Source organism: Anguilla rostrata, chromosome 17 (assembly GCF_018555375.3).
Source record: "Anguilla rostrata isolate EN2019 chromosome 17, ASM1855537v3, whole genome shotgun sequence".
NCBI classification, from domain to species: Eukaryota; Metazoa; Chordata; class Actinopteri; order Anguilliformes; family Anguillidae; genus Anguilla; species Anguilla rostrata.
Genome location: NC_057949.1, coordinates 10,347,135 through 10,371,770, shown reverse-complemented (window position 1 = coordinate 10,371,770; position 24,636 = coordinate 10,347,135). Strand labels below are relative to the sequence as shown.

The window sequence follows — 24,636 nt, the reverse complement described above, 5'->3', positions numbered from 1 at the left end:
TTCCATGCATTCTTTTTAAATAGTTTTAAAATACCCTTCACATTTCCAGGGGCGACAATAGAAAGTAGACATAAAGATATAACACTTCTTATTTTTGTGACAGTGACAGTGTGAAGAGAGCTTGTTTTATCCCGGTAGCCCTTTGGGGGGGGTGGAGGTGGGGGTAGGGGGCACTACTTCTTTACAAATAAGGTGAAAACCAAAAAAAAAAAAAACATTTGGTGGAAATAAATAAGGAAGCACCGATGATCTAACATTTATCACACGTATGTTTCAGGACGTCATACACAGAGGAGCCCTGGACCCGGACTCTCTCTTGGCAGCTCTTGGGTGTTTTCAGAAAGGGTCCCTGGTTTCAGATTTTCTCGGCTTTGTCACCATTGTGCTCTTGCCAAGCCCCACCCCCCTGCCCCTCCCCCTCCCCCGGCCCCACCCTCGCCCCTCCCCCCGTTTCTGAGTCCCTGCCCCTCCCTCGCCCCTCCCCCGTTTCTGAGTCCCTGCCCCCCCCGCCCCTCCCCCCGTTTCTGAGTCCCCCCCCCCCGTTCTCTCTCTCACACAGGGGTGGTCCTCCTGTTGGCGGCGTTGCTCTGCATGGCCTCCTTGAAATCGGGCGGGTCCGAGTCGTGGCCCTGGAGGAACTCCCTCTCGGAGTTGAGCAGCGGGCCCCCGGCGGGGGGCTTCTCCCGGGACAGGGTGTACATGGTGATGTCGGCGGCGGACGGCGGAGGGGGCGGAGGTCGCTCGGCGGCGGCCAGCGAAGCCCTTCCCGGCACGGGCGAGGGTGCTTCTCGGACAGTGCAGGAGCGCGGCATCGCTGGAGGGCAGGCGCGGGCGGACCAGCCGGTAGCGGTAGCTGCGGGACTGCTGGGTCGGCGAAGGCCGAGGCCGACAGCGGCTTCTTGATCAGCTCGGTGCGGGACTTGGCGCGCTGCCGCCGGTGCTTCTCGATGAACATGTGCACGGCCAGCACGCCCACCATCTCCGCCATGATGAAGGACAGCGCGCCGAAGTAGAAGGACCAGCCGTACGAGTAGCTCTTCTTGGAGTCGCTCTGACCCGGGTCGCCAGAGTTAGCGGATATGTACACGATGATCCCAATTATGTTACTGAGGCCTGCGGTGTTGTGGGGGCGAAGGGTGGTGGGCACAGAGTTAGATTAAACCACACAGCTCAGACACATCATTTTGTATTATTGCCGTAAAATATGTGCAGGTGCGCGCACACACACACACACACTATGTAATGATAAACACGGAATTAAATATTAACACTTTACTGCAATGGCTTTTTAAATAGGCAGGTTACTGTGGGCCATATGCTCTGTGGGACAAGCTACGTGATGACACAGTGCTGGGTTATAGCTCCAGTGGACTATGACACAGTCTTGTATTATTACACTGGTGGATTATGATACAGTGCTGGATAATGACACTGGTGGATTATGACACAGTGCTGCATTAGGACACAGGGGGCTTTATGACACTGTGCTGCACTATGGCACTGGAGATTATGACACAGTGCTGGATTATGACACAATGCTGCATAATAACACAATGCTGGATTAGGTCAAAGGGCTGGATTATGACACAATATTGAACTATGACACTGCTATGTTATGACACAGTACTAGATTATTACACAGTGCACCAAAATACTCGTAGTGCCTGATACTCTTTACGCCATGGCCAAAATAACAACCCTAGATGACCCATTAAACATTCTTATGTTTATGTTTTAATGATCTAATATTCCTGCCTTTCTGTGTCCGTGTTCTTTGTTTTAATGTTCCAACGTTATTATATATTATAAGGTTCTTATGCTGTGATGTTCTTATGTCCTAATGTTCTAATGCTGTAGAACCCGGATATCATGCAGTGTCTCACCAGCGGACACGAAGAAGATCCCGGCGCTGAGGATGACGTTGTGCTGGCTCTTGTAGAACTCGCTGGCGGCGACGCACAGCCCCCCCATGAACAGCAGCCCCACGCTCATGATAGGGAAGATGCTGGATGCCCTCACGGCCCCTGCAGGACAGACGGACAGTGTTTTCAGGTACTGATGTTTTTACCCCTGAACCACCCCCCCCCACCCACAAAAAGTACATATTACTACAAATCTCCCATTGGTTTAATAAAAACTTATTTTTAAAATCCCCCATTTATACCACTGACTCCCATACATTTTTACTTAGATGCAATGAAAATCTCCAATCTGGCACCCATCTGAACAGGATGTAAACACGGCCCACAGACGTCAACAGTGACCAGCTCTGCCTTCCAGAGGCCCAGTGCCCCGGCGTATCGTCCAATCGCCAAGCGCGTATGCAAATGAGCGGTGAGCGGACGCCCAGTAGTTTGAATATTATCGATCTAAATATGGAGGCGCTGCCGTCGAATCCGGAACACTGCTCGCGGCGCTGCTCTCTCGCACTGACTGATCCCTCGGGCTCTTCTGGCAGCTGTCCTAAAAGCTCTCAGTAATGGCTTGCGTGTCCTGCGCCCCGAGGCACGTATCTGTAGCTGGGAGTAACTCGGTCTGCACAGAGTACCCATGGCAACAGACAGCATCGGTCTGAAATGCAGCGTGCGTCCCTCCAGCGAGGGAGAAACGTCTCTTCCCTCACCTGCACGCATAGAGCTTTTCTGTGAGAGATTTCTCATTGGAATTTGTACCCAGCGAACAAGCGCCTGAGGGACCGGCCGGTGCCAGCTCTCTGTCTGCCAGCGCTCTGCGAATCGCGGTCGCCTCGCTTCAACCGTCCAGTAACTGATCGATGCAGTGCCGCTTTGAAATGCGCAGGCGGGCCTGCCGCCGGCCCTACTGCTGGCCGCTAGCGAGCCACGGCGTGCTCACGCTGCGTCGTTCGTCGCAACCCCTGCCGTGTTGTCACGTGATGCCAGCTACCGATTCTCATGTCGGGCTCGTGCAGACACGTTGGAGGAAGACTCTTCACGTGTCCTTCAACTTGCAGGTGCCCGATTTGACCCGTGGTGGTCACTGCTGTGCCATGAGGTGCCGTCACCCGAGCCGCCTGAAGCCCTCCCATCCCCGGGTGATGCCAGAGCCGTTTGTACACCGTCCTGTAGGGGCTGCCAGCCACAGCCAGTACTTGGCATGGTCTTCATTTACTACCAGACCCTAGGGGCCCATCCATTCACTAAAACATTGCCTTAAAGCAGTGAGCTACCCATCAGCCCCTACTTGCATTACATCATACAGCCATGATATAAACACACACACACACACACAGGCACACTGTCACACACACAAACATGCCACATGCACACACTCCAGGAATTAGGTGCTACTACACCCCCCATGGGGATGACCTATCACCTGTTGCATACCAGTAGCAAAACCAGCAGGGAGTGTTCCTGAAGACCAGAGACACACTTTTAGCTTTTCAGGAATGCCACACATTCTGCCCTGCCTAAACCCCTCAGAAGGAGACGTTGCCGCGGAGACCGGGGGAAGACACGCACGCCCTTCACCATGTAGCAGGTCAGGAGCGGTTATATAAGTGCGTGGAGTAGGTCAGAGTGGGACTAACCACAGTCCTCTAGGGCTGCTGCTATATTTACCTCTCTGAGCACGCTCAGACCACACGCCACGCTCGACCGGGCACACGCGCCGTGGTTTTCCCCTCCTGTCTGATTTTTAAGAAGTTCTCAGTCGTCAGGCTGTTCCTGAAGCTTCCGGAAATCTTTTATTATTTTTTATTTAGGTAACCATAGGAGCATAAGGAGTTTTATTTACTGTGATGTGGAATCTAGAGTTCACGGAGAACTGGTGGGAAAGTGGGATTTCATGAAACTAGAAATGGGAAGAGCTATATGTCATCAGTCAAATGAATCAGTGGTTTGTGAGTGTGTGTGTGCGTGTGCGTGTGTGGGCGCGCGTATGCAAATATATTCACTTAGGCAAATGTCTGTCTGTGTATTGTGTGAGCATATACGTATGTGTGTCTGTCTATTAGTTACGTGTGTGTTCATGCCTGCATGTGCGTGTGTGTGCATGTGTGTGGGAAAGTGGGAGGGATGGAGAGAGTGAGAGAGAGGGAGGAGGAGTGCAGGGACACACTCACTCAGTAGGTACTCGGCTGCGTCCTGCTCGTAGTCGGCATCCTGTGGAAAATGGTCAATCTTCTTACAAATGCCGCGAAACGTCCCTGCAGGCAGGAGAGAGAGAACACTGTTAGGAAGCGCCGCCACTCAGCCAATCACAGCGTGTTAGAGGGAGCCAGTGTGAGAGGAAGTGCGTGGAAGATGAAACATTCAGCACAATTCAATTTCATTTGTGTAGCGCTTTTTGCAGCGAGACTGTCAAAGATGCTTTGTAACTTGGTAAAGACCGAGCCTCAACCCCCGAAACCCAGCAATTGGGGTTTAAAAAAATACTCCCCAATGGGAAGAAAAAATACTCAGACAATGGCAGTGACAGAATGTGTCTGCGTGTGTGTGAGAGCAAGACAGAGAGCAAGAAAGATGAATATGTGCACATCTGAAAGAGTAACTGTGGTAAATTCTGAATAAATTAAAGGGCTTCTGTTCGTATAAAATACTAGTATTTTTCATCTATTCGGGAAGACAGTTTTTTTATGTGTGTGCACTGCGTAATAAGGCTGTTCTTTCCTGATTGTGTGCCGGTGTAAAATGGAATGCCGGTAAAGAGCGGATACACACATTAGCCTACACGAAAGGGCGCTCGTGCAAACACCGCGTTCGGGGTGAAAAAACGATCTAGTTCTTCCTCTCGTGCGCCGGAGCACATAAAACCAACGACCAAAAGAAAAAAAAAAAAGGAACATCGCCGGCCTGAGGCTTAACATGTGGCTCGGTAATGAAGCGCCGCGTCTGCAGCGGACGCGAGTGCGCGACGCGCTTTTTCTTCATTACTCCCCTGACAGGTTTATTAATAACCCTTTTCAGTTCCTGACAGCCAATCGGGTCCGTATTACTGGGTCACTCTCCCGCTTCGGAGGACGACAGCCCGTCACATTTTGAGGAGGGGCGCGTCCCCGCCTCATCCCGCTCGCTGTTGACACGGGGGTAATGACGGGGCTCCGCGCTACACGAGCAGAGATTAAGGAACGCTGCCAGAGGTACCGAATATGAAATGCGCATGCGTTTCCTTGCTACAAAAATTTGTTTTATTTTAAATCATCATTAATATTTCAAAATCTGATATGCATATGGTTTGGAGGTGTGCTGATGCGTTAATCACATTCTAAATAATTGCCATCACAATATAGGCTAATAAATTTAATCAAAATTTTTTAAAAAACTGTCTTACAAATGCATAAACATATGTGTGTATTTGTGTGTGCATGTGTGTGTATGTCTGTTCATGTGTGCACACGTGTATTTCTTTTGCATTATTGCCATTTTATATATTTTTTCCAATTGCACTGTAATGTGTTATGCCCTTGTTGGACACGCAATGCTTTGCAATGGCCCACATGAGTTTCTATAATGCTATTGGGTCTTTTTTTCTTCCTATTTCAGATGAGGCGGTCTCATTAAGGGCCACTCAAACTGGTTCTGTGGTGTCAGTATATTCCAGGAAAACCACTGACTAATTATTAACCAGCCTTTCCCTGGGTCACTGACCTGGTGGGTTTCCTCCACAAAATAACCCCTTTCCCTGGGGGTTGTACCGACTCATTATTTTAAATTAAAGCTGAAGGGTGATGGCAGCATGTGTGTGTGAATTTGTCTATTTGTGCATGTGTGTGTGTGTGTGTGTGTGTGCATTTGTGTGTGCGCCTGTATTTAATTTGTTTATGAAAGTGTGCATGTTTGTACATGGTAGTGCAGGCAGAGTACGATCTGTATGACTGTGTGTGTGTGTGTGTGTGTGCCTGTATTCAATTTTATTGAGTGAGTATATGGATGTGTGTGTATCTGTGAAAGAGAGAGTGAGAATGTGTGTTTGTGTGTATATCTGTGTTTAAGTATTGTGTGTTTATGTGGGTGTATGTACATACGTGTATGTGTGAAAGAGTGAGAGTATGCGTGAGAGTGTGTACACACATGCATATCTGTGTATATGTACAGTATGTGTGTGTGTGTGTGTGTGTGTGTGTGAGTGCGTATGTATATGTGGGTGTGAGAGAGTGTGTGAGTGTGTATGTGTGTGAGAGAGAAGGTGTGAGGGTGTGTGTGCACACATGTATGCCTGTGTGTAGTTTTATATGGTGTGTACAGTGTGAGTGACTCAGACAGTGAGTCACTGTGCTCTGGTTATAATCCCTCCCCTGGCTCTCTCCCACACTGCACTGCAGCTGGCTCGGTCTGAAGGTGGGCTCTTGAAAGCAGTGCTGATCGACAGCGGTTCCCCCTTCAGCACCTAATCACCATCCGTAATCACCACTTGAGGAATCACCTCCACTCGCCTCCGCTCCCCCCCCATTCACCTCCATTCACGACCTCTTCCATAAGAACACGAGAACATTCAGTGAGCAGAACAGCCCATTCAGCCACCCCGAGCTCATTATTTTACCCCCCCCGGTAAGAGTGACAGAGCAGCAGGGGTATTCACCCATGCCTTTGAGAGTGCTGTAGGGTGTGCAAGTCCTCACTGTTCCTCAGCACTCAGCTGATGAGTAAAACTGTTGATCGTGCAGTTGACTCGCCTCGCCTGGTTTCTTGGGTCTGAACTGGTTGCTGATTTTAAGGCAAAAACAAAAACCGACCTATCCTGCAAATCTCCGAGGCCAAGAGTGAACCTATGAGCCTGGAGTATCCAGCACGGTCCTGGGCCCGATCTTGAACACTACAAAGGTCCACACCACAAACCGCTACCCTCCACCCCATTCAGTTTGTCATAGTTTACTCCCATTCACCCCCATTCAACATAGTTTACTGCAATTCAGTTTGTTCTTGGCAGTCTACTCCTCCACTCTTATGATTATAGGCATTATGAATTACAAGAAAAGCAGATGGCTTTACGTCTCCTTCAGACAAAGAACAAGGTCTTGTTTGAAATGATTTATTAGTCAATTAAGGAGTATCTAAGGTTGCTCTCTAAAACAAAGTCGCCCGCAGTTTACCGTACTATTCATATTAAATGTACGTGATCTGGAGCTGGAAATTAATTTGAGACAATAAGTAATATGTCAGTAAGCTTTAAATAAATAAATTTTAAAAAAACAGCAGGGAATACTTTTAGTTGGACATGCAATGCACCCTTCAATTCAATTGGACAGGCATGGCTGATTTATAAAGCTGGAGGTGTCAAAGTACTTTCTCTGAGTTTTTATATACAGTGAGCTCCATAATGTTTGGGACAAATACATTTTATTATTTGACTCTGTATTGAGTCCACAATTTTAGATTTGTAATCAAACAATTCATATGTGATTAAAGTGCAGATTCAGAGCTTTTATTAAAGGGTATTTTTATACATTTTGGTTTCACCATGTAGAAATTACAGTACTTTCATACATAGTCCCCCATTTCAGGGCACTATAATGTTTGGGAAGTTCCTGATTAGTCAAGTGTTTTCATTTGCTTCCTTACAGCTGATATAAGAGAGCTTTCAGTATCTGGTCTTGATTCCAGGCTTTTGCCTCTGGAGTCTGTCATTTGTGTTTCCAAACATGAGGAGCAGAGTTGTGCCAATGAAAGTCAAGGAAGCCATTATGAGGCTGAAACAAAAAAAAGAGGCATAGTCTTAGGCTTACCAAAACTGTTTGGAACATCATTTGGAAGAAAAGCCTGGTAGGCCAAGGAAGACCTCTACAGTGATGACCAAAGAATTCTCACCATAATGAAGTTAAGCCCCCAAACAGAAGCATCTTACCTGCTCAAGTTCAAGCAAACTCATTGGATGGCACTTCCTGAAATTGTGTATTACAGAGCCAAATCAAGAAAAAAATAATTTTCATAAACATTATGGAACTCACTATATTTATAGACCTTCCCATGGAAAATCAACAGCTAAATTAGGATTTTCCCCCCCACTCTGCTGTTAGATTCGATTTAGGTCATATAGTTGCCTGGTTTCTGAAACAAGCATAACATTTACTTCATAAATCATCCTCTATTTAATATAGCAGCTATCCTTGAAGATGACATAAATGACCACAACAAGTTATCTACTCATAAATAATTATTTATCTATAATATAATTATTTATCTGCCATTCTTATCTCAGCACCTGCTAATTTATTCAACAATTTTTTCTGAAGTACACAAATGAATATTCATATTCATGTGCACCAATGTGGAACATTTTAGCTTCAATGGAAGTGAAACAGAACATTCAGTGTTAAGAATATTGATGGTAACCTTTTGGTTCACCTGGAGTCTGTACTAAAGCTTGCACATAATAGGCAGGGCTACAATCACCTGTACTGTCAATCACTCAAATAAACCAATCACAGGACATGGCCTGATGGTACATGACTGTCTTCCTAGTTTAGGGTGATTGAGACCCCCACCTCATTGCTAGTTAAAAACAAAAGGTCTACCAAGGACTTCAGATGATCCCCTTTTGGTGTCCAGGTTTGCACCTAAAAACAACTGGTCACCTCAAAATCTGCCCCTTGCAGTGTACCTGAGTAAACTGAGGGGCAGATGAGATTCTCATATTGACACGGAGAGAAACCTGAGAGAATTTTTTGAGTTTATGCCAGCCACCAAGCTTTGGCTTGACCAAAAAAAAAAAACAACAACCAAAAAACACCTAAAAACACCTCGATCTCCTTGCTGTTGTTTTGTTTGTTTCTTTTGTTTGCTATTGCTATAGCCGGAAAACGCTAAAAAGAAAAAAGCGAGCAAAGGGAAAACCAGTATTCGCACAAAAGCCTCTGGACTGAATAATTCAACGTGAGAAGTCTGTAAAAGATGACAGCTTTGTTGGAAGAGATGGGATGTGGGGACGTGGGGACATGGGGGGGGGGGTGGGGGAGTAGAGATAAAGGGAGATATGTCAAGGGAAATTCACTCCACCTCCCTCCCATACCCACACACAAACACACACACATTTTCATCCTCTGTGAGTTCACTGGTGTGGAGTCAATGGGCACTCTCTCTCGGTTCTCCCTACCCCCTCCCCCGTGAGGACGGAGAAGAAAAAGAAGGGCAGACAACAATGAGGAGGAGAGGGAAAGAAAGATAAGATGTAAATGTGAATACAGATGTTGAAAGAGGGGTAAAGGTTATTTTCACACTGTGCTGTTTTTGTTCTGTTTTGCCATTGTACTCATTGCACACCGCTGTGTTCTAGACACAAATTCCCATTGCGTCTCTTTGCCATCAACATCCAGTTCCCCCTCATCGCCGCTCTCACACTCCTATTGTTAACACTGAGCCAGAAACACAATTTTAGCCACAAAAACATTGTTTATCTCCATGGCAAAGGATCCCCATTGGTATCTGGAGATTAGTCCCTCCAGATCTGATATACTGATCGGTGGGAGAGACTATGGAATATCTCCTGCAATTGTATCTTTTATTCTGGTCTGAGGTCATGCTTATCATTCATAAGCTCATCGTAGTACAATAATTATGCATTCGTAATAATTACATTATGTGATAATAATGAATCATTCCACGCCACAAAGCACTGCACATCTGCTTATAAATGCTTTGCAGACAACTTAAGTCAGGCCTATAATGACTCTGTGTATTCTTTATAAAGGCATTCTGAAGGTCCACCTCCTACTTGCGTCAATACTCTTGGGTGGACAGTACTGTAGTTCTCTCCTGACGGTTTCCAGCGAGGATTTTTCAGTTAGCGGTGCTTTAATGCCTTCAGTAACATCTCCACCGCAGCATTACGGGGGGCCTGTTATACGCACTCCGAGGCGCGCGCTCGGCAGATTACTGTCAGAAAGCCTCCCGCTCAGATCGCCGTGGCGACTCGGCTGTTCCGTAACCGCGGCAGAATCTCCGTCTCCAGCTCCGCCGTCGTAACGCGAACGAGGGAGGGGTTAGCGGTTCTAACGGCTGCGTCGAGCTCCCGCCACGCTCTAAAGACCTCAACCGTTCCTCTTACATTCTGCAGATGTAGTCAAAAAAATAAATGAATAAATAAATATGTTTGTAAAAAAATAAGGCACGGGGTTGGGTAAAAACGATCGATTTAACGCTTCGGACGCCTCGCGCTCGGCGGATTTGGCGGGGATTCGTTTTAATTGATATCTGCGGAGCGCCGATCCTGCTGGTGTCTTTCTGTTTCTCCTGGGTGCCTGGGGGATTAGTTAACGTCACACTAATTTAGCTAAATTACTATGAGAGAGAGGAGAAAGCTCTCAAAGAGTCACGTTAAGGCTGCAAATTTGCACAGTCGCGTTTTCCCTGCTTTCCGCTCCGAGGGCGCTGATGAACATCGCAGAACTATAATGTGCATTGTCAAAATGTAGCAAGATGAGAATTTAAATGTCTTTCATATTTAAATGTAAAAATGTAAGACTTCTGTTATATTTTAGCCGTAGCTGCATCGTGTCCGCCTAAAAAAAAAAAATCATATTAAAATAATATCCTATTTCATCTATGACTGTTGGCTCAGTCAGTCAGGCTGGGGTCTTTAGCTGACGTATCTCAAGTCTGAGTCCGGGTTCTGTCATTAGCTGAACGTGCCCACCAGAGTCCACCCAAGTGAGCCCGAATTGATTGATCTCCATCAATGTCAGGTTGGGTTTCTTAAGAAGTTCTCCATTGAGATGTTGGACAGGGTTCCTTGGGGGTTTCCACTACACTGATTCCTCCCAATGTCACCTTAGGCACTCACAAGGTACCAGTTGTTCTCAACGAGGTATACGCTTCTTTCTTGGTGCTAGCTCTCTCCTGGGCTACTCTCCTGTAGTACCGTGTGGCCTCTACGTGTGGCTAGCAGGAGAGTGTGTTCCTCACGTGGGGTGCAGGGTGCATCAATGACAATAGAGGCACAATGAGTGATTCCAAATTTGGGAAAGAAAAAAGGTGAGAAAAAAAATCTCTCGTCACATGGCGTACTGTATATTTTTGTAAAACAAATTTTTGAGGTTTCCATTTTATGCTCCAGTTTGCAGTCTCCACGAAAAAAAAAAACACACCCCATTGTTGTCTCATTCTCAGAGACATAAAGGAGTTCCCATGGCAGCTGTAAGAGATGATGTGTTTTACATGCAGATCTCCCGCCCTGCGCTCAGACTGCTGCGCGCAGTCGATTCGGCTCTCGCCCATGCCAAACGAACCCCGGAGCTTAATGAGGCTCCGTCTCCACCCCCGCGTGAGGGGGGCGGCGTGACCTGAAGTCCAGCGAGCTGCTCGGCCCGAAACCCCCCCACCCCCACCCCCAGCCTGGCTCCTCGTGTCCCACTGTCCTGCAAACACACACTAGCATACAAAAGCAACATCTGGGGGAGAAAAACTGGGCCGCTGACTGGCTCTCTGACGGCAGAAAGCGCCGACGCCTCGGGCAATAGCGCGCGGCTCGCGGTACTCTCTCTGAAATAATAATCTGCCCGTTTAAGAAAAAGCTGCTCGCTTTCCTTCACTCTGTCAGAGAACGAAACCAAGCGAAGGCATTCGGTCGCACACGCTGAGCATTTATAAAAATAAACTCTTGTGTGGGACTCGGTTTGGTGTGTGGGCTGGCGCATTCAATTACGTACACGATTTCCCTGAGGTTGATTTTTCTTGTCCTCCAAAAAAAAAAATCTAGCTTAAAGCTACACTTGAGTGAACATTTAAAAAGGATCGTCGTGAAGGTGAACTGAGACCTAGTCCAGCGTGACACGTGATGATCCCGGACGCCGATGCTCAGTTTTACGCTCGAAACGCGAGTCTCTGCAGACGCGCTTTGGGAGGCGCAGTTATGCCTCACGGAACTGCGAGGACAAACAGTGTTAAACATTCTGCCACACAGCCGCAGCCGGCCGCCCCGGCAGCCGAGCCCGCCGTCGAGCTCCGAGGCTTCGCGGTGCTTCGGGAAAGCTTCGCGGCCGCCGAGAGCGGTGATTCACCGTTAGTCACCGACAGCGGCGAGATCCGCCGGGGCGAAGGATGCCAACAGGGGGGCGGCGCGCGGCACGGAAACCCGTCTGGCGTCCAGGATTCTGTCGCCGCCGCCGTCACGCCCGAACCACGGGCTCGGAACCGGAACGCCATCCGAACACACCTCCGAGGCATTAGCGTTTTAACTTCCCGTTCAGCGTCCGCCGAAAAAAGCTTCGACGCACGTCCGCGCCGACCCGTGGGTCAGCCCACGGAACCATGGTCAATGAGGCGCCACCCACGGGGACAAGACGTCTGAAGCATTCTGTCTTTGAAAAAAACATTTTTTTTTTCTTGATTGAAAATATGAATCAAGGTTGCTTACACCGAGTCAATTTTGTAAGTGCATTATGCGCACTATGAAAAAGTGAAACTGTAAGGCCATCTCATAATAGTAATGTAGGCTACAGTGGGCTGTATGAGAATATAGATATTTATATATCTCTTCATTAGCCACATCCTTAAACATTTTCAGCCTTGCTCTCTGTTTGTGTTTACTGCATGGTTGCATTTTTTAAATTTTATTGTCAAGATTACTTTTTCTAATAGGTGTATGGCCATATTGAGATTAATTATATATTGATTTGCTGTGCATATTTGGCAAGGAGAAGCTTGAGACTTCAGCCCTGGCCTCCCTTCGTCTGAGAAGTATGATCTGGGTATGTACACAAAATACATGCATTTTAACCTACATAGAAATGTATGGCTGTGAACAGACTCTGTGTATAAAATCCTTAAGCTGCAAAACTGTATTTCACCATATATGGAGATATATTATATTGGAATGCAGGATTTGAAATTTTATATGACAATGGGACTTCTCATAATATTTCCAGCATTGAACAAAAATATAAATGATATCAAGAAATATGACTGACTTATTTATTAAATAAGAAGTTGACATACAATATATTTTCATTTAATAAAATATAGACATATATTTAAAAACATGCTAATTATTGTTGATTTGGTCTTATGGATATAACTGAAAATATATTGACACATATTGGACCATATATTTGGATGGCCTTCATAATTTAAATGTATTATTCAATGTGTTACATCATATTTTACCATATATAGGAACATGTTTTAATTGTATAAGTGACAGCCAATGACACCCCTTGCATCTATAAAAAAAAAAAAAACAGGGTAGTACTGCTCCATTATACGGAACTAGCCTTTCTGGCTTTAATGCTATCTGTTTGCTCACTTTGAAAGTTGCTTTGTTCTCTACAGCCCTGGTACCGTTTCTTTTATTTGAAAAGGGTAATATTTATTGTGCTGTCAGTAGCCGTCAGTCATTATTCTAGGTGCTTTCCATTCTGTCAGCAGACAGGCGATTAAAACACATTCACAGCTACTGACCTAATTGGATTTATATTACAGTGGTTTAGACGTGGGTGGTGCACAAACAATGTAATTACTGTTTTAGTTCTGTTTTTTTTTTCGACACCAATGTGAGAAATAGGTAAATTAAACACACCAAAATACTACTAATGTATTGTTTATCATTAACACCTGCTATATTTATTCCTTTACAAAAATGCTAATAATCAAACTAACAAATGCAAGCAAGCCATTACTTTCAGATTTTTAGGAGTTCAACAGTCTCTTACATTACTACTACAACCTCCACTAAATAACTTAGACAGTTAACTGAAAACTGCACTCTGTGAGTGCACATGGGCCCTTAAAATAAAGTTGACCCAAATGTTTCACTCTATGTATGCCAATAGAACAAAAACACAGCATTATTTAGAAATGCACAGCCCAAGTCAATATTATTGGCTCAGAGTGGGCGAGTGATGACCCAATCAATGAACTGGATATAAAATTTGCCCCTCCCCCAGGCAGATAGAATGCAGATATTGGACACCCTACCATGTTCCCAGATCTATAACAAAAAGCTTATTGGCAAGAGAAACCAGACAATTATTGCCGTGGCAATTAGAGGCTGTTCTGTTAAATCATTAATATGCTAACTGAATGGGCTCGGCTGCATTACTGTTTGATTAAAGACTATGAGATTCTCACAGTTTCAGTTGCCGCTCGTGGTCAGGCAACGGTCAACGCGCGGTCAAACCGGCACTAAGCCTGTGGCCTCAGGGAAACAAGCTAATAACACGTGTTCACAAGCAAATGTACTGCAGTTTTACACTGACCCTACAAGCAAATAAGACATACAAATACAATTAAATATTATAGTTTCTGCTGTTTCTTATACATCAGTTCTTTCTGGACAAAATAAAATCTTTTGCCAATAAAAATACATTGAGTCAAACTAATTGGATTATTCCACAAATGTGCTTTACATGGAAATTTATAAAGAGCTGTGTTCGTGTGTGTGTGTGTGTGCGTGTGTATGTGCGCATGTGTGTGTGTGTGTGTGCATGTCTAACCACTCTGCGAACCCAGTCAGGCTGTGCTGTTTCTGGTTCAGCTGGTTTTACGTGTGATCTGCAGACTGGCTGTGTGTGTGTGTGTGCATGTCTAACCACTCTGCGAACCCAGTCAGGCTGTGCTGTTTCTGGTTCAGCTGGTTTTACGTGTGATCTGCAGACTGGCTCTGTGTGTGTGTGTGTGTGTGTGTGTGCATGTCTAACCACTGTGCAAACCCAGTCAGGTAGTGCTGTTTCTGGTTCAGCTTTTTTACATGCGATCTGCAGACTGGCACTGTCTGACACGGACACTGTGGACCAGATCAGAAAGCACTCAGTGCCACAGCTGCCCCCACTCACAGTGACCACTAAATCAAAATAAGCTGTTATTTCAGCTGAGCTCTTCGGGAACACAGCCCTGCAAGCCACAAAAACTGTATTTTAAATATAACACATACATTTCTCAGTCCATGGTAAAATACATATTTCAATTATTGTGAAATGCTTTAAAAAAATGTATTAAGTATATTGAAAAAGAGTAATTATATTTTTGCGATATGTTCAAATGACATTTAGAAATGACAGTATTGGAATATTTTTGAGATTCCACTCAAATACATTGCCAACTAATTAAGTATTTGACAAACAACCATTTCAGATGTATAATATTTGAATGCAAGGATTTGTTCACTGAAATGCATGAACTTTTCAAGAAAATGCATAAATAGTTAAGGTAAGTCTTTCAGTGTTTTGATTATTTGATCCAGGTCCACGTTCTTAATAAATAATAAATGTTTTTGAAACGATTTTCCGAAAGGTATTAAATTCAAGGAACTTGCCAAATATATGACAACTTTTGTCAGTGTGGTATTACCCAAAAATATTTGAGCCATACAGAAAATATTTCAAAATGGCTGTATTCTCACAATATGATGCATGTCACAATATAAAGCATGCCGTTATATACGGTCATACCAACCGGACACATACAACTATGGGCATTTGAACAGGTGGAAGCTCCATGGTGGCTGTGACCGCATTAAGAGCGGTCAACAACCAATTTCTACACTGAGCGAGTTCTGTAGAACTCTGTGCTGGTTTTGCAAGGTTATGGGCCATGGCTGTGGGAAGGTCCTTCGGGACTGATCTGGTTCACAGAGTCTGAGAGACCGGAGGCGTTTCCAGGCCGGAACCGAGGGGGCGGGGGCCCACGTCCACCCCGAGGCCCACGTCCGGCCTGCCTAAAAACACCTCGGCACCAAGCCCTGCACAAGGCCTCAGCACTGACCCCGACCTACCAGCCAGCAATCCAGCACTGCAGTACACTGAACCCTCAACAACTGGCCAGTATCCCCACCCAGTTCTGAGCTACTGACCAATAACTCAGTTAAATGAACCCTGAACTACTGACCAGTAACTACTGACAAGTGCAATGAGCTCTTAACTACAGACCAGTAACCCAGTGTATTGAACTCTGAACTATTTACCAGAAACTGTCCATTGACCCAGCCCACTACAGCACCATGAACGCTGAACTACCAAAATCTGAGTTACTACTATTGAGACATAAAATACCTAGGCCTACAGTGGCCACTGGCCATCTCAAATTGGGGAATAAAGAAAAGCATGCATAAAGAGTTACTAAAAACAGAACTGTCAGATTCAATTGTATCACCACACGCTATCACAGACACACACACACACACTCAGTCACAGACACACACACACACACACACACACACACACACACACACACTATCACAGACACACACACACACACACTCACACATACACACACGCACACACTCCATTCAATTCAGCATGCTTTATTCTGCATATTCATATTGATATGCAGTTATATGCCGCATATTCATTATGTTTATTCACACTCACACATAGTCAAATACACGCATGCATGCTCAAGACACACTACTACACACAGACTTACACAAACAAATGCACACACACACATAGGCATGAGTATATATTGTAAAAATATATACAAAATACAATATAATACAAAAAGCATATTTGATGTTTAATATTCATTCAGAATTCTACAAGACCGTCTCTCTCTCCTCTCTCTCTCTCTCTCTCTCTCTCTCTCTCTCTCTCTCTCTCTCTCTCTATATATATATATATATATATATATATATATATATATATATATATATATATGATTATGGATTGTTGACCATGTTATAAAAATGGCTGATGCATCTCTTCCTCTTCCTGAAAGAGAGGAAATTTCTTCTTTCTACTTGACCACCCAAACCTTCTCCAGCACTCGCTCTCTAATTCAGATTAAGCACCTTGCTCAAGGCTACTACAACAGTGCCTCACTCAGGAATCTTTTGAGCTTCAAGCCAATTCCCTTAATCATTACACAATAAAATGTCAGTGAAATGAGTGAGGGGATTTTGCCAAGCATTGCCATGTCTGAAAATCTCCTCCCTCTTTCATTCTTCATCCTTCCCTCATTTACTCTGTTCATCTTTTTTCTTTTCTATCACCCACTCCAAACTTTAATCATTCATCTTTTACCTGAGTGGTCACTCACCTGCGCTGCAACCCCACTGACTGACTGGTCGACACACATGACTAACGCCTCAGCTCGCTCTGCTGACCCCACACAGAGTGCAGGGGCTGTGTGTCAGTGGTGTGTCGTGCCGTGAAAGACCGCAGCACCCGCACGCATTGTGTTGGGGATCTGTACAAGACATGGCTATTTACAGTAATATACTGTATTTGCCACAATTACTAACATTAATGTTACCAAGGTTTATTTTTATCTGCAAGTCTAAAATATTTTTTATTTTTCAAATTCACAGACCCCCGGGGACTCTGCAGACGCCCCGTTGGGGCCCACAGGGATAACTCACCTGACTTAAGGCAGGACTACAGAGCACCCTGGGCAGGACACCATCCCAATGCAGGGTGCACTCACACAGCAGTGAACGCACATACGTGCAGGACCATTTAGACAATGCAGCTGACCTGGACATTACATTTTTTGGCCGCAGGAGGAAACCCTCATAGAAGCACAGGGAAAAACACACATTTTATGCAGAGATGTGGGCGAAACTAACAGATGTGAGTCTCGCAGGCCGATGTGAGGATTCAGGTCATGCACCCCCCCCCCTACCCCCCCTCCCCCGGATTCACACATCAGAGCACCCAAAGTCCTTCCAGGCTGACAAAGCATCCATCATCTCAACACATTGATTTCATACCCCTCCACACCAAGGCGTACGCAAGTCAAAAAATGAAAATAACGAGTACGTTGGGTACTTTACACAGTACATTGTCAGTGTATAATCAGCACTGAGCATCTCCAATTTATTCTGGTAGAGTTTTTTATTAATTGTGGACTCACGTAAACGCTGTCATAGCTGAATTAACACCAAAGGGCTTACTGTGTATGTCTGTTAAATTGACTAAATTTCAATATTAACCATGAGTCACTGTCCCAGCCCTTCCTCTCCTATCTCAGGCTTCCGAAATCCTCCTCTGGAGAACAGTGAGGAATGGCAGCCCTCCGCCTGCATTGCCATTAAGCCAATGCTCAGTTCACACAGAAGCTAATGCTAACTGCAGACATTTTTATTTAAATGATTGTAAACCTCATGTCTCCCACGGCCAGACATTAAATACTGGCCACAGTCCCAAGACATTGCACTGTACTGTACATTATATGTTACAGACCTTATTATATGTCACAGACCACCATATTTAATTGTGGTTTCAGAACTATGTATTTATACATGTGCGTGTCTGTATGTATGTAAGTCTGTGTGTGTGTGTGAGTGAGTGTATGTGGTCCTCATAAGTGACAAAAAACTGATGGACCTTGCATTTCACAAAAAAAAACTGCGTGTCTGTGTGCATGTCTGTGGTGTGTATGTGTGCATGTGAGTATGTGCATGCACATGTGTCTGTGTGCGCGCGCGTGTGTGTGGTGTGTGTGTGTGTGTGTGTGTAGCGCATGTATCTTATACAGCCTGTTTTCAGTAAGACCCATAACCACGCTGGCTTTGATCCGAGCCGCTACTGAGACACTGCTATCGCTGCTGGGGCCACAGTCAGAGCTTAAATCAAAAGGAATATTACAGTACTTTTCACTGGTGCAGTTTGTACCGACAATTAGCTCATATGTGGTAATCCAGGAAAAATCAATGCTGCAACAGCAGGATTTTAACTGTTAGCTACCAGTATTTGTGATTAAGTAAACATCACTGCCTAAAATGGACTGTTGAATCTAGCCTTTCTTTTTCAAAAGTTTTAATTAAAGATTTGAATCCTCTCAACCCTAGTACAACCAGTTAACCAATCACAAATGATATCTTCATTAAATTGACATTATGTCCTGAATCCTTTTTATTTTGTTGTTGTTGCTACAGATAGCATTGTGTGATGTGCTGTGGCACCTTTCATGGAAGACAGAAATGAAATGGAAAGCTCGAGAGGGTGAAGGTTCAAGGTCACACGTAAAGGGTATGTCTATCTTGTGAACTGCAATAAGAATATAATAACATAGCAATGAGGTGAATGGACAATTCGAGGAACAGTGGTGACGATGAATATGACGTAATAGCTTACATTCTTTAGATCACCAGCCCACGACTGTTCTTGCACGGTACATACGTGTGTAGACCTATACCCAGCACCACTGCCTTGGAATAGGGCCGCGTGGGAACAGGCTTTGGTTCTAGCCTGACACTAAAATGTCTGATTCATCGAATATACTAACAATCAAGTTGAATCTTGGTAAGTTGAATCAGGTGTTTTAATGCTCTACTCGAACGAACGATTGCAGCTAACACCGACTCTTCCGTTGCAACTGAGAACCTGTATGTTACATGGTCTATTGCTAGGCTCACACGCTTTCACTTTCACGGCGACCAGTGATCGCAGCAAGAGAATCCATACAGAAACTAGTATATCGCAGCTGTTCATAAAAGCAAATGAGTGGATAAGGGATTTTCTGGCGTTCAACGCCAAGAGATGCAATGGTTTATAACGACGGATACGAGGAAAAAGTGAACGTTACTGAGGCAGCTTGTCTCTGAGGGACTGTACGCTGTAGTCTATATGACCAGAGTTGTGGGTTCTGTTCTGCGCTGTAGGTGGCAATCTTTAGAGCCCGAGCGATCGCATTGCCGAACAGACACTGATTTAATGCGCGTGAAGCTCCATTTCACGGTCGACCTTAATGATCCAACACCTGCATCAAATGGAAACTAAGCTACTTAAAAACACAAGACAGAGAGGTGGTGGATGATAGAAAAACAGATAGTTAGAAACATATTGAAGAGTGAGGCGCAAAGATACCTTTTCCTGAGTGCAGCCAACAGTACAACAAGGCGCGACAGAATAAATCCCCCGGCCCCCAAAATTTTTAAAAATAAAAATACTAGGTTAGCCTACACTGAACGTGCTTATTTTGTTATCTTTGAAAAAATACCGAATTAAAACTATAGCCTACTAAGCTATAATTGAAATTAGCCGAAACTAATCGATCGTTAGTTAACTTACCTTCCAAGCAGCAGGTCCGCCACAGACCAGAGTGGGTCATCACCTCTTCGTTCTTCCGTATCGTATCGTTGTCGCCCACCGTCTTTACCCGGCACACGCCCCTAGAATACAACCAGTAGTCCGTTCCCACCGCAATGGTCATCAGACAGAACGCGGCGAACGCCCCGACGGTGGTGATCAACATCTGCACGCCTCTGTCACACATTCTCAAAATGATTCATTCTAGACTGGAAAGAGACAACAAGGGGGATTCACAGATTTCCCGGTCCGCCTGGTTTTCCGCCTCCCGACAGAAGACACCGGTTCACTTCAACAGGAAACACCATTATCTTTAACTTTTCGCTAGTAGGCTATAGCCTGTTACAGCTGTTGTGGTGACCGCTCCTGTTTATAGCGTGCTCCTAGCTGTCAGAGATTTCAGTGTCCTCATATCGAGGCTACTAACAGTGTCCTGGACGTCTGAAAGTCCCCATTTCCGCAACCGGAGGAGCAGGCGTCAATTGGAGGAATAAAACAGGACGCGAGTTTTGTAGCCTACGGAGCCGAGAGAACGATACATAGACAGCGAAGGGAAACGCGTTGTTTTCCGAAGTTGGTACCACTAGCATAACAGAGATAACAGTGAATCAATTTAAACGGATTAATTAAAACGGAGAGATCAATTTTCTGCGCGTCTTCCTCTCCGCATTCAACAACTAGCGGAAATACAGACGTGACTTTTCGCTAACATTAATGCAATACTCAGCAAATACAAAATTGACTGAATAGGTTGGCTCTTTCGCACAGGGTAACAGGTCTAACTAGCACGTGGTTGAAACAAAATTATAATTCTTTAGATGTTCCGGAGCAGCACTGTTTTATTCCACATGTCCAAATAGTAGGCTAAGCATCCGTATTTCGTCGACAAAACTAGACAGCACACCGTGGACACGAGACACACATCAGTTGGCTCACAACGTTCTTCCTTTTTTGAGAACAAACGATCTATGCGCATATTTGAATTTTAGAGTATAGGCTGTAGGTTATGCACCGAAATCGACTGGAAAGGCACCTCCCCAGAAAACACCAGGAAATTAGTCCAATTCATTGCGTCGTAACAGTCGCCGTTTCTGCGCTGGCACAGGCACCAGGCGGACGATGGAGCAGTTGATTTTGGCACTGGCGAGAATGTTGTTGGGAAATGACAGCTCCCACCTTCTTTTGCCGAATGTGCTCCTGTAAAGCAACGCCCACAGGAAAACCATATGAGAGTAGAGCGTTGCAAACGTAGCGCGCTGGATGCTGTCCGTGGTTCTGAATGGACGACGTTGGTCGTAATCTCCAAATTTCTCTCTCTCTCTCTCTCTCTCTCTCTCTCTCTCTCTCTCTCTCTCTCTCTCTCTCTCTCTCTCTCTCTCTCTCTCTCTCCCCCCTCTTTCCCTCTCTCTCGCTCGCTCTGACGCCGCCTGCACAGCGCCTCTGGCGCCGACCAATGCACTGTTTAGGCCTTGATATGCAAAAAATACCGAGAACTGATGCATAAAGAATCAGACCCCGGAGAACTTAAAGAGCCACGTACATTTAAGAAAGACTTCGTTCTTAGATGTTCTCAAACTGCGCTTCATATATTAGCCTAACGGAAATTTGAAAACGTAAATATACGTATGTAAGGGTTGATACCGAGTCTTTTGTGACAGGACATGGTTGTAATTCACGGTTGTAATTCATAACACAATTATATCAATTTCAGGCAAAATATATGTAATAAAATAGGTTAGGTTAGTGAATGTATACACATACTGCATCTGTATATATGTATTATCACAACTTTGATTATACACTGTGTCTGTGATTATTCTTTAAGGTGGGTTACAGTTGTTTTACCAGTGTAGATGTTACGTATGCTTCATGAAATCCTTGGCAAAGCACATTTAATGCAACAAAACGTGGGTCTGCCACTGATTTTATGAGGTAGTGTACAACTATTATTAATTTAATCCGTTTATTAACCTGGCAAATTTGAAAGATAAAAATTTCCTCACAATCTGCCACGAACCCAGTGACCCATTATTGCCACTAAATATTGCCACTAAATATTCATCCCTATTTATTTGAATTGAAATCCAAATGAGGTTATAAATTATTCACGCGTCAGTGGCTCCTGAGAAGCTCGTGCTATGTTCTGGAATGGCGCGCTTCTAAAACTCTGCACGATGCCCATATGGTGGCCGCGTGAACCGCACATTGTTCCTCTCCACACTTCTCTGCCACACACAGTGCTATGAAAAAGTATTTGCATCCTTCCTGATTTCTTCTGTTATTGCACATTTGTCACACTGTTTTCAGATCTTTGACAAAATGTAAAATCAGACAAAGGGAGCCTGAGTAAGCACAAAACACATTTTATAAATTATTATTTAATTAATGAAAAAGTTAGCAAACACCCATATCACCCATGTGAAAACATAATTGCCCCCTTGGTTACTCAGTCAACCAATTAAACAAATTTAACTTATAATTAGATTCATCCAGTTGAACACAGCCAGGCTTGCTTGCAGCCAGCCTTGTTGAATCTAAACCTCAGTTATATTGAAACTTACCTTCAGAGTGAAGTAGTCACCACAAAGTTTCTCTAAGGACACTATGCTACAATCAAAGGAAAATCCAGAAGATATTCAAAAAAAAGTTGGGATATGCAGCAAGATAATGATTCAAAACACAAAGGCACGTTCACATTTGAATGGCTGAAAATAAACTAAACCAAGTTTTGGAATGGCCTAGTCAAAGTCCCAACTTGAACCCAACAGAGTTAATGCTCAAAAACCTACCAGTCTGACTGAATTAAAGCAGTTCTGCAAAGAACAGTGGGATAAAATTTCGCCACAGTGATGTGATATCAAAATATAGAAAGCATTTGCTTGCAGTTATTGCTGCTAAAGGTGGTGTAACACACATGTAATTGTAGAGGAAATGTGGAAGGGGCAAATACCTTTTCACGGCACAGTAAGATCTTTTTTAGGGCACCTTGGGCCATTCTTTGAATATACCAGCGGTTTACCTTACATTGCACGTTTGAACTGTTCATCTGTTTGGAAGACTCCACAATCTCAGTTTCCTATAGCTTTGTGTCCATGCACAAATTAAAAACTGAGGTGAATCAGTATGCTCATGGCCACTAAAACTAAAAGTTTGGTAGATAATGACTAATTTAAAGACAAATCAAATGATAATGAGCCAAAATAGTATTTTGTTAGTAAGTTAAAGGAAAAGATTATGAAATTACTTGTGCACATGTGCACAACTACCTACTTAGGAGCCTATTCATGCACCTCAGTGTATGACTTGATCTGTTAGAATTTTTTGTTACCTGTTTTTTTTAATGTAATTGCTTGCAATATAGCACAAATAGCACAATGTGAACATGAGATTTTTATTCTTCATGGCATGAATAGCTATTTCTGATATAATGTGGCCTACGAGGATAAATAATCCTATATGAATAAAATATATTATTATTATTATTATTATTATTATTATTATTATTATTATTATTATTATTATTATTATTATTATTATTATTATTAATCCCTCAGGCATGAAAGGTGTCTAATTAAAATTTTTTTAAAAAATAGCAGCTTGTTAAAATTCTGGGATTGCAACTGTGGTTGGAACGTAAAGCAGCATACACAGGGGCCCCCTAGGACTGAGGATGGGAACCACTGCTTAATATTATCCACTTCAATCAACCGCTGAGTGATGCGTGTGATTAAATGCATAAGAATAAAAACACGTGCATCAAACATCTCAACGGACAGAAAACACATCAGAATAGACAGAGTATTCTGCACACTATGCTGCTCCCAAGATGGGTGTTTAACACCACAAAACATGGACACCTGTGCATGAAGAGTATATAGCTCAGACATCGCATTTTGTGTTGTTAATGAACACCTTCATCTTGGGTGCAGTGTACAGTGTGCAGACTCTCATGTCTATTGTGATGTCATTCATTCCGTCATGGATTTGCTGTCGGAGATCAAGCGGAGGCTCCTCCCTGGGGACGGAGATGCTCAGCTGGGTTTCACGTCTACCCCCTTCTTCTCTGCTCCACTCCACTGGCATCTTCAAATCAATTGTCCGAAGTAAAAAAAAAAAAATTTTAAAAGGAGAGATTTGGACTTTCGGAAGCGGAAGAGTGTAGAGGCAGCCGGCAGGGAACAACAGAGCACCTATGCGGCGTGTCATTCATCAACGACACATCGGCGTGATGGTCTGACTGCTCATTAAAGCGCTGAGCATTGATCAGGAACAACAGCACCGTGTGCAGACTGACCTTCATGAAGAAGCTCCCCCAACCGCACCCCCCCCCCCCCCCACATACACACATACCTCGTACTGAGGCCTGATCTCATCCTGTTCATTTGCATTACAATCATTCCTGACCTCACTACTCTACACCACACCACACCACACCACACCCCCCTCTCCCTTTTTTACTACTGAAAACCCTTTCAAGTGAATAAATCACCTTTGAATGACGGTGAAGAAAGAGAGGTTAAAGAATCAGCGCAGGTACGGCCGGTGGATGGCTGCTTCTATTTTAGAGCCTCATGTAGTATTTATAGACCGTCTGCATGACCTGCAATACCGAATTACCTCCGGTCCTGATTGCCTAGGCAGAGAACAGGAGTTTTGTCCTTTTTTTTGGCGAGGTCATGCAGGGATGGCGTGGGGGCTTGGTTCTTCCAGACTGTCAA

At 44.4% G+C, this 24,636-nt stretch overlaps 1 protein-coding gene across 1 annotated transcript; it reads right to left on the bottom strand.

Annotated features, from left to right (window-relative positions):
• Positions 1-541: 541 nt before the first annotated feature.
• On the bottom strand, positions 542-20,114 carry LOC135243602 (voltage-dependent calcium channel gamma-3 subunit-like). The gene is made up of 5 exons (XM_064315554.1): positions 19,901-20,114; positions 4,085-4,168; positions 1,884-2,024; positions 838-1,113; positions 542-787 (listed from the first exon to the last, which is right to left on the bottom strand). Exons 1-5 carry the CDS (start codon positions 20,103-20,105, stop codon positions 552-554), a joined length of 942 nt encoding a protein of 313 aa, XP_064171624.1. The 5' UTR covers positions 20,106-20,114; the 3' UTR covers positions 542-551.
• Positions 20,115-24,636: the final 4,522 nt, after the last annotated feature.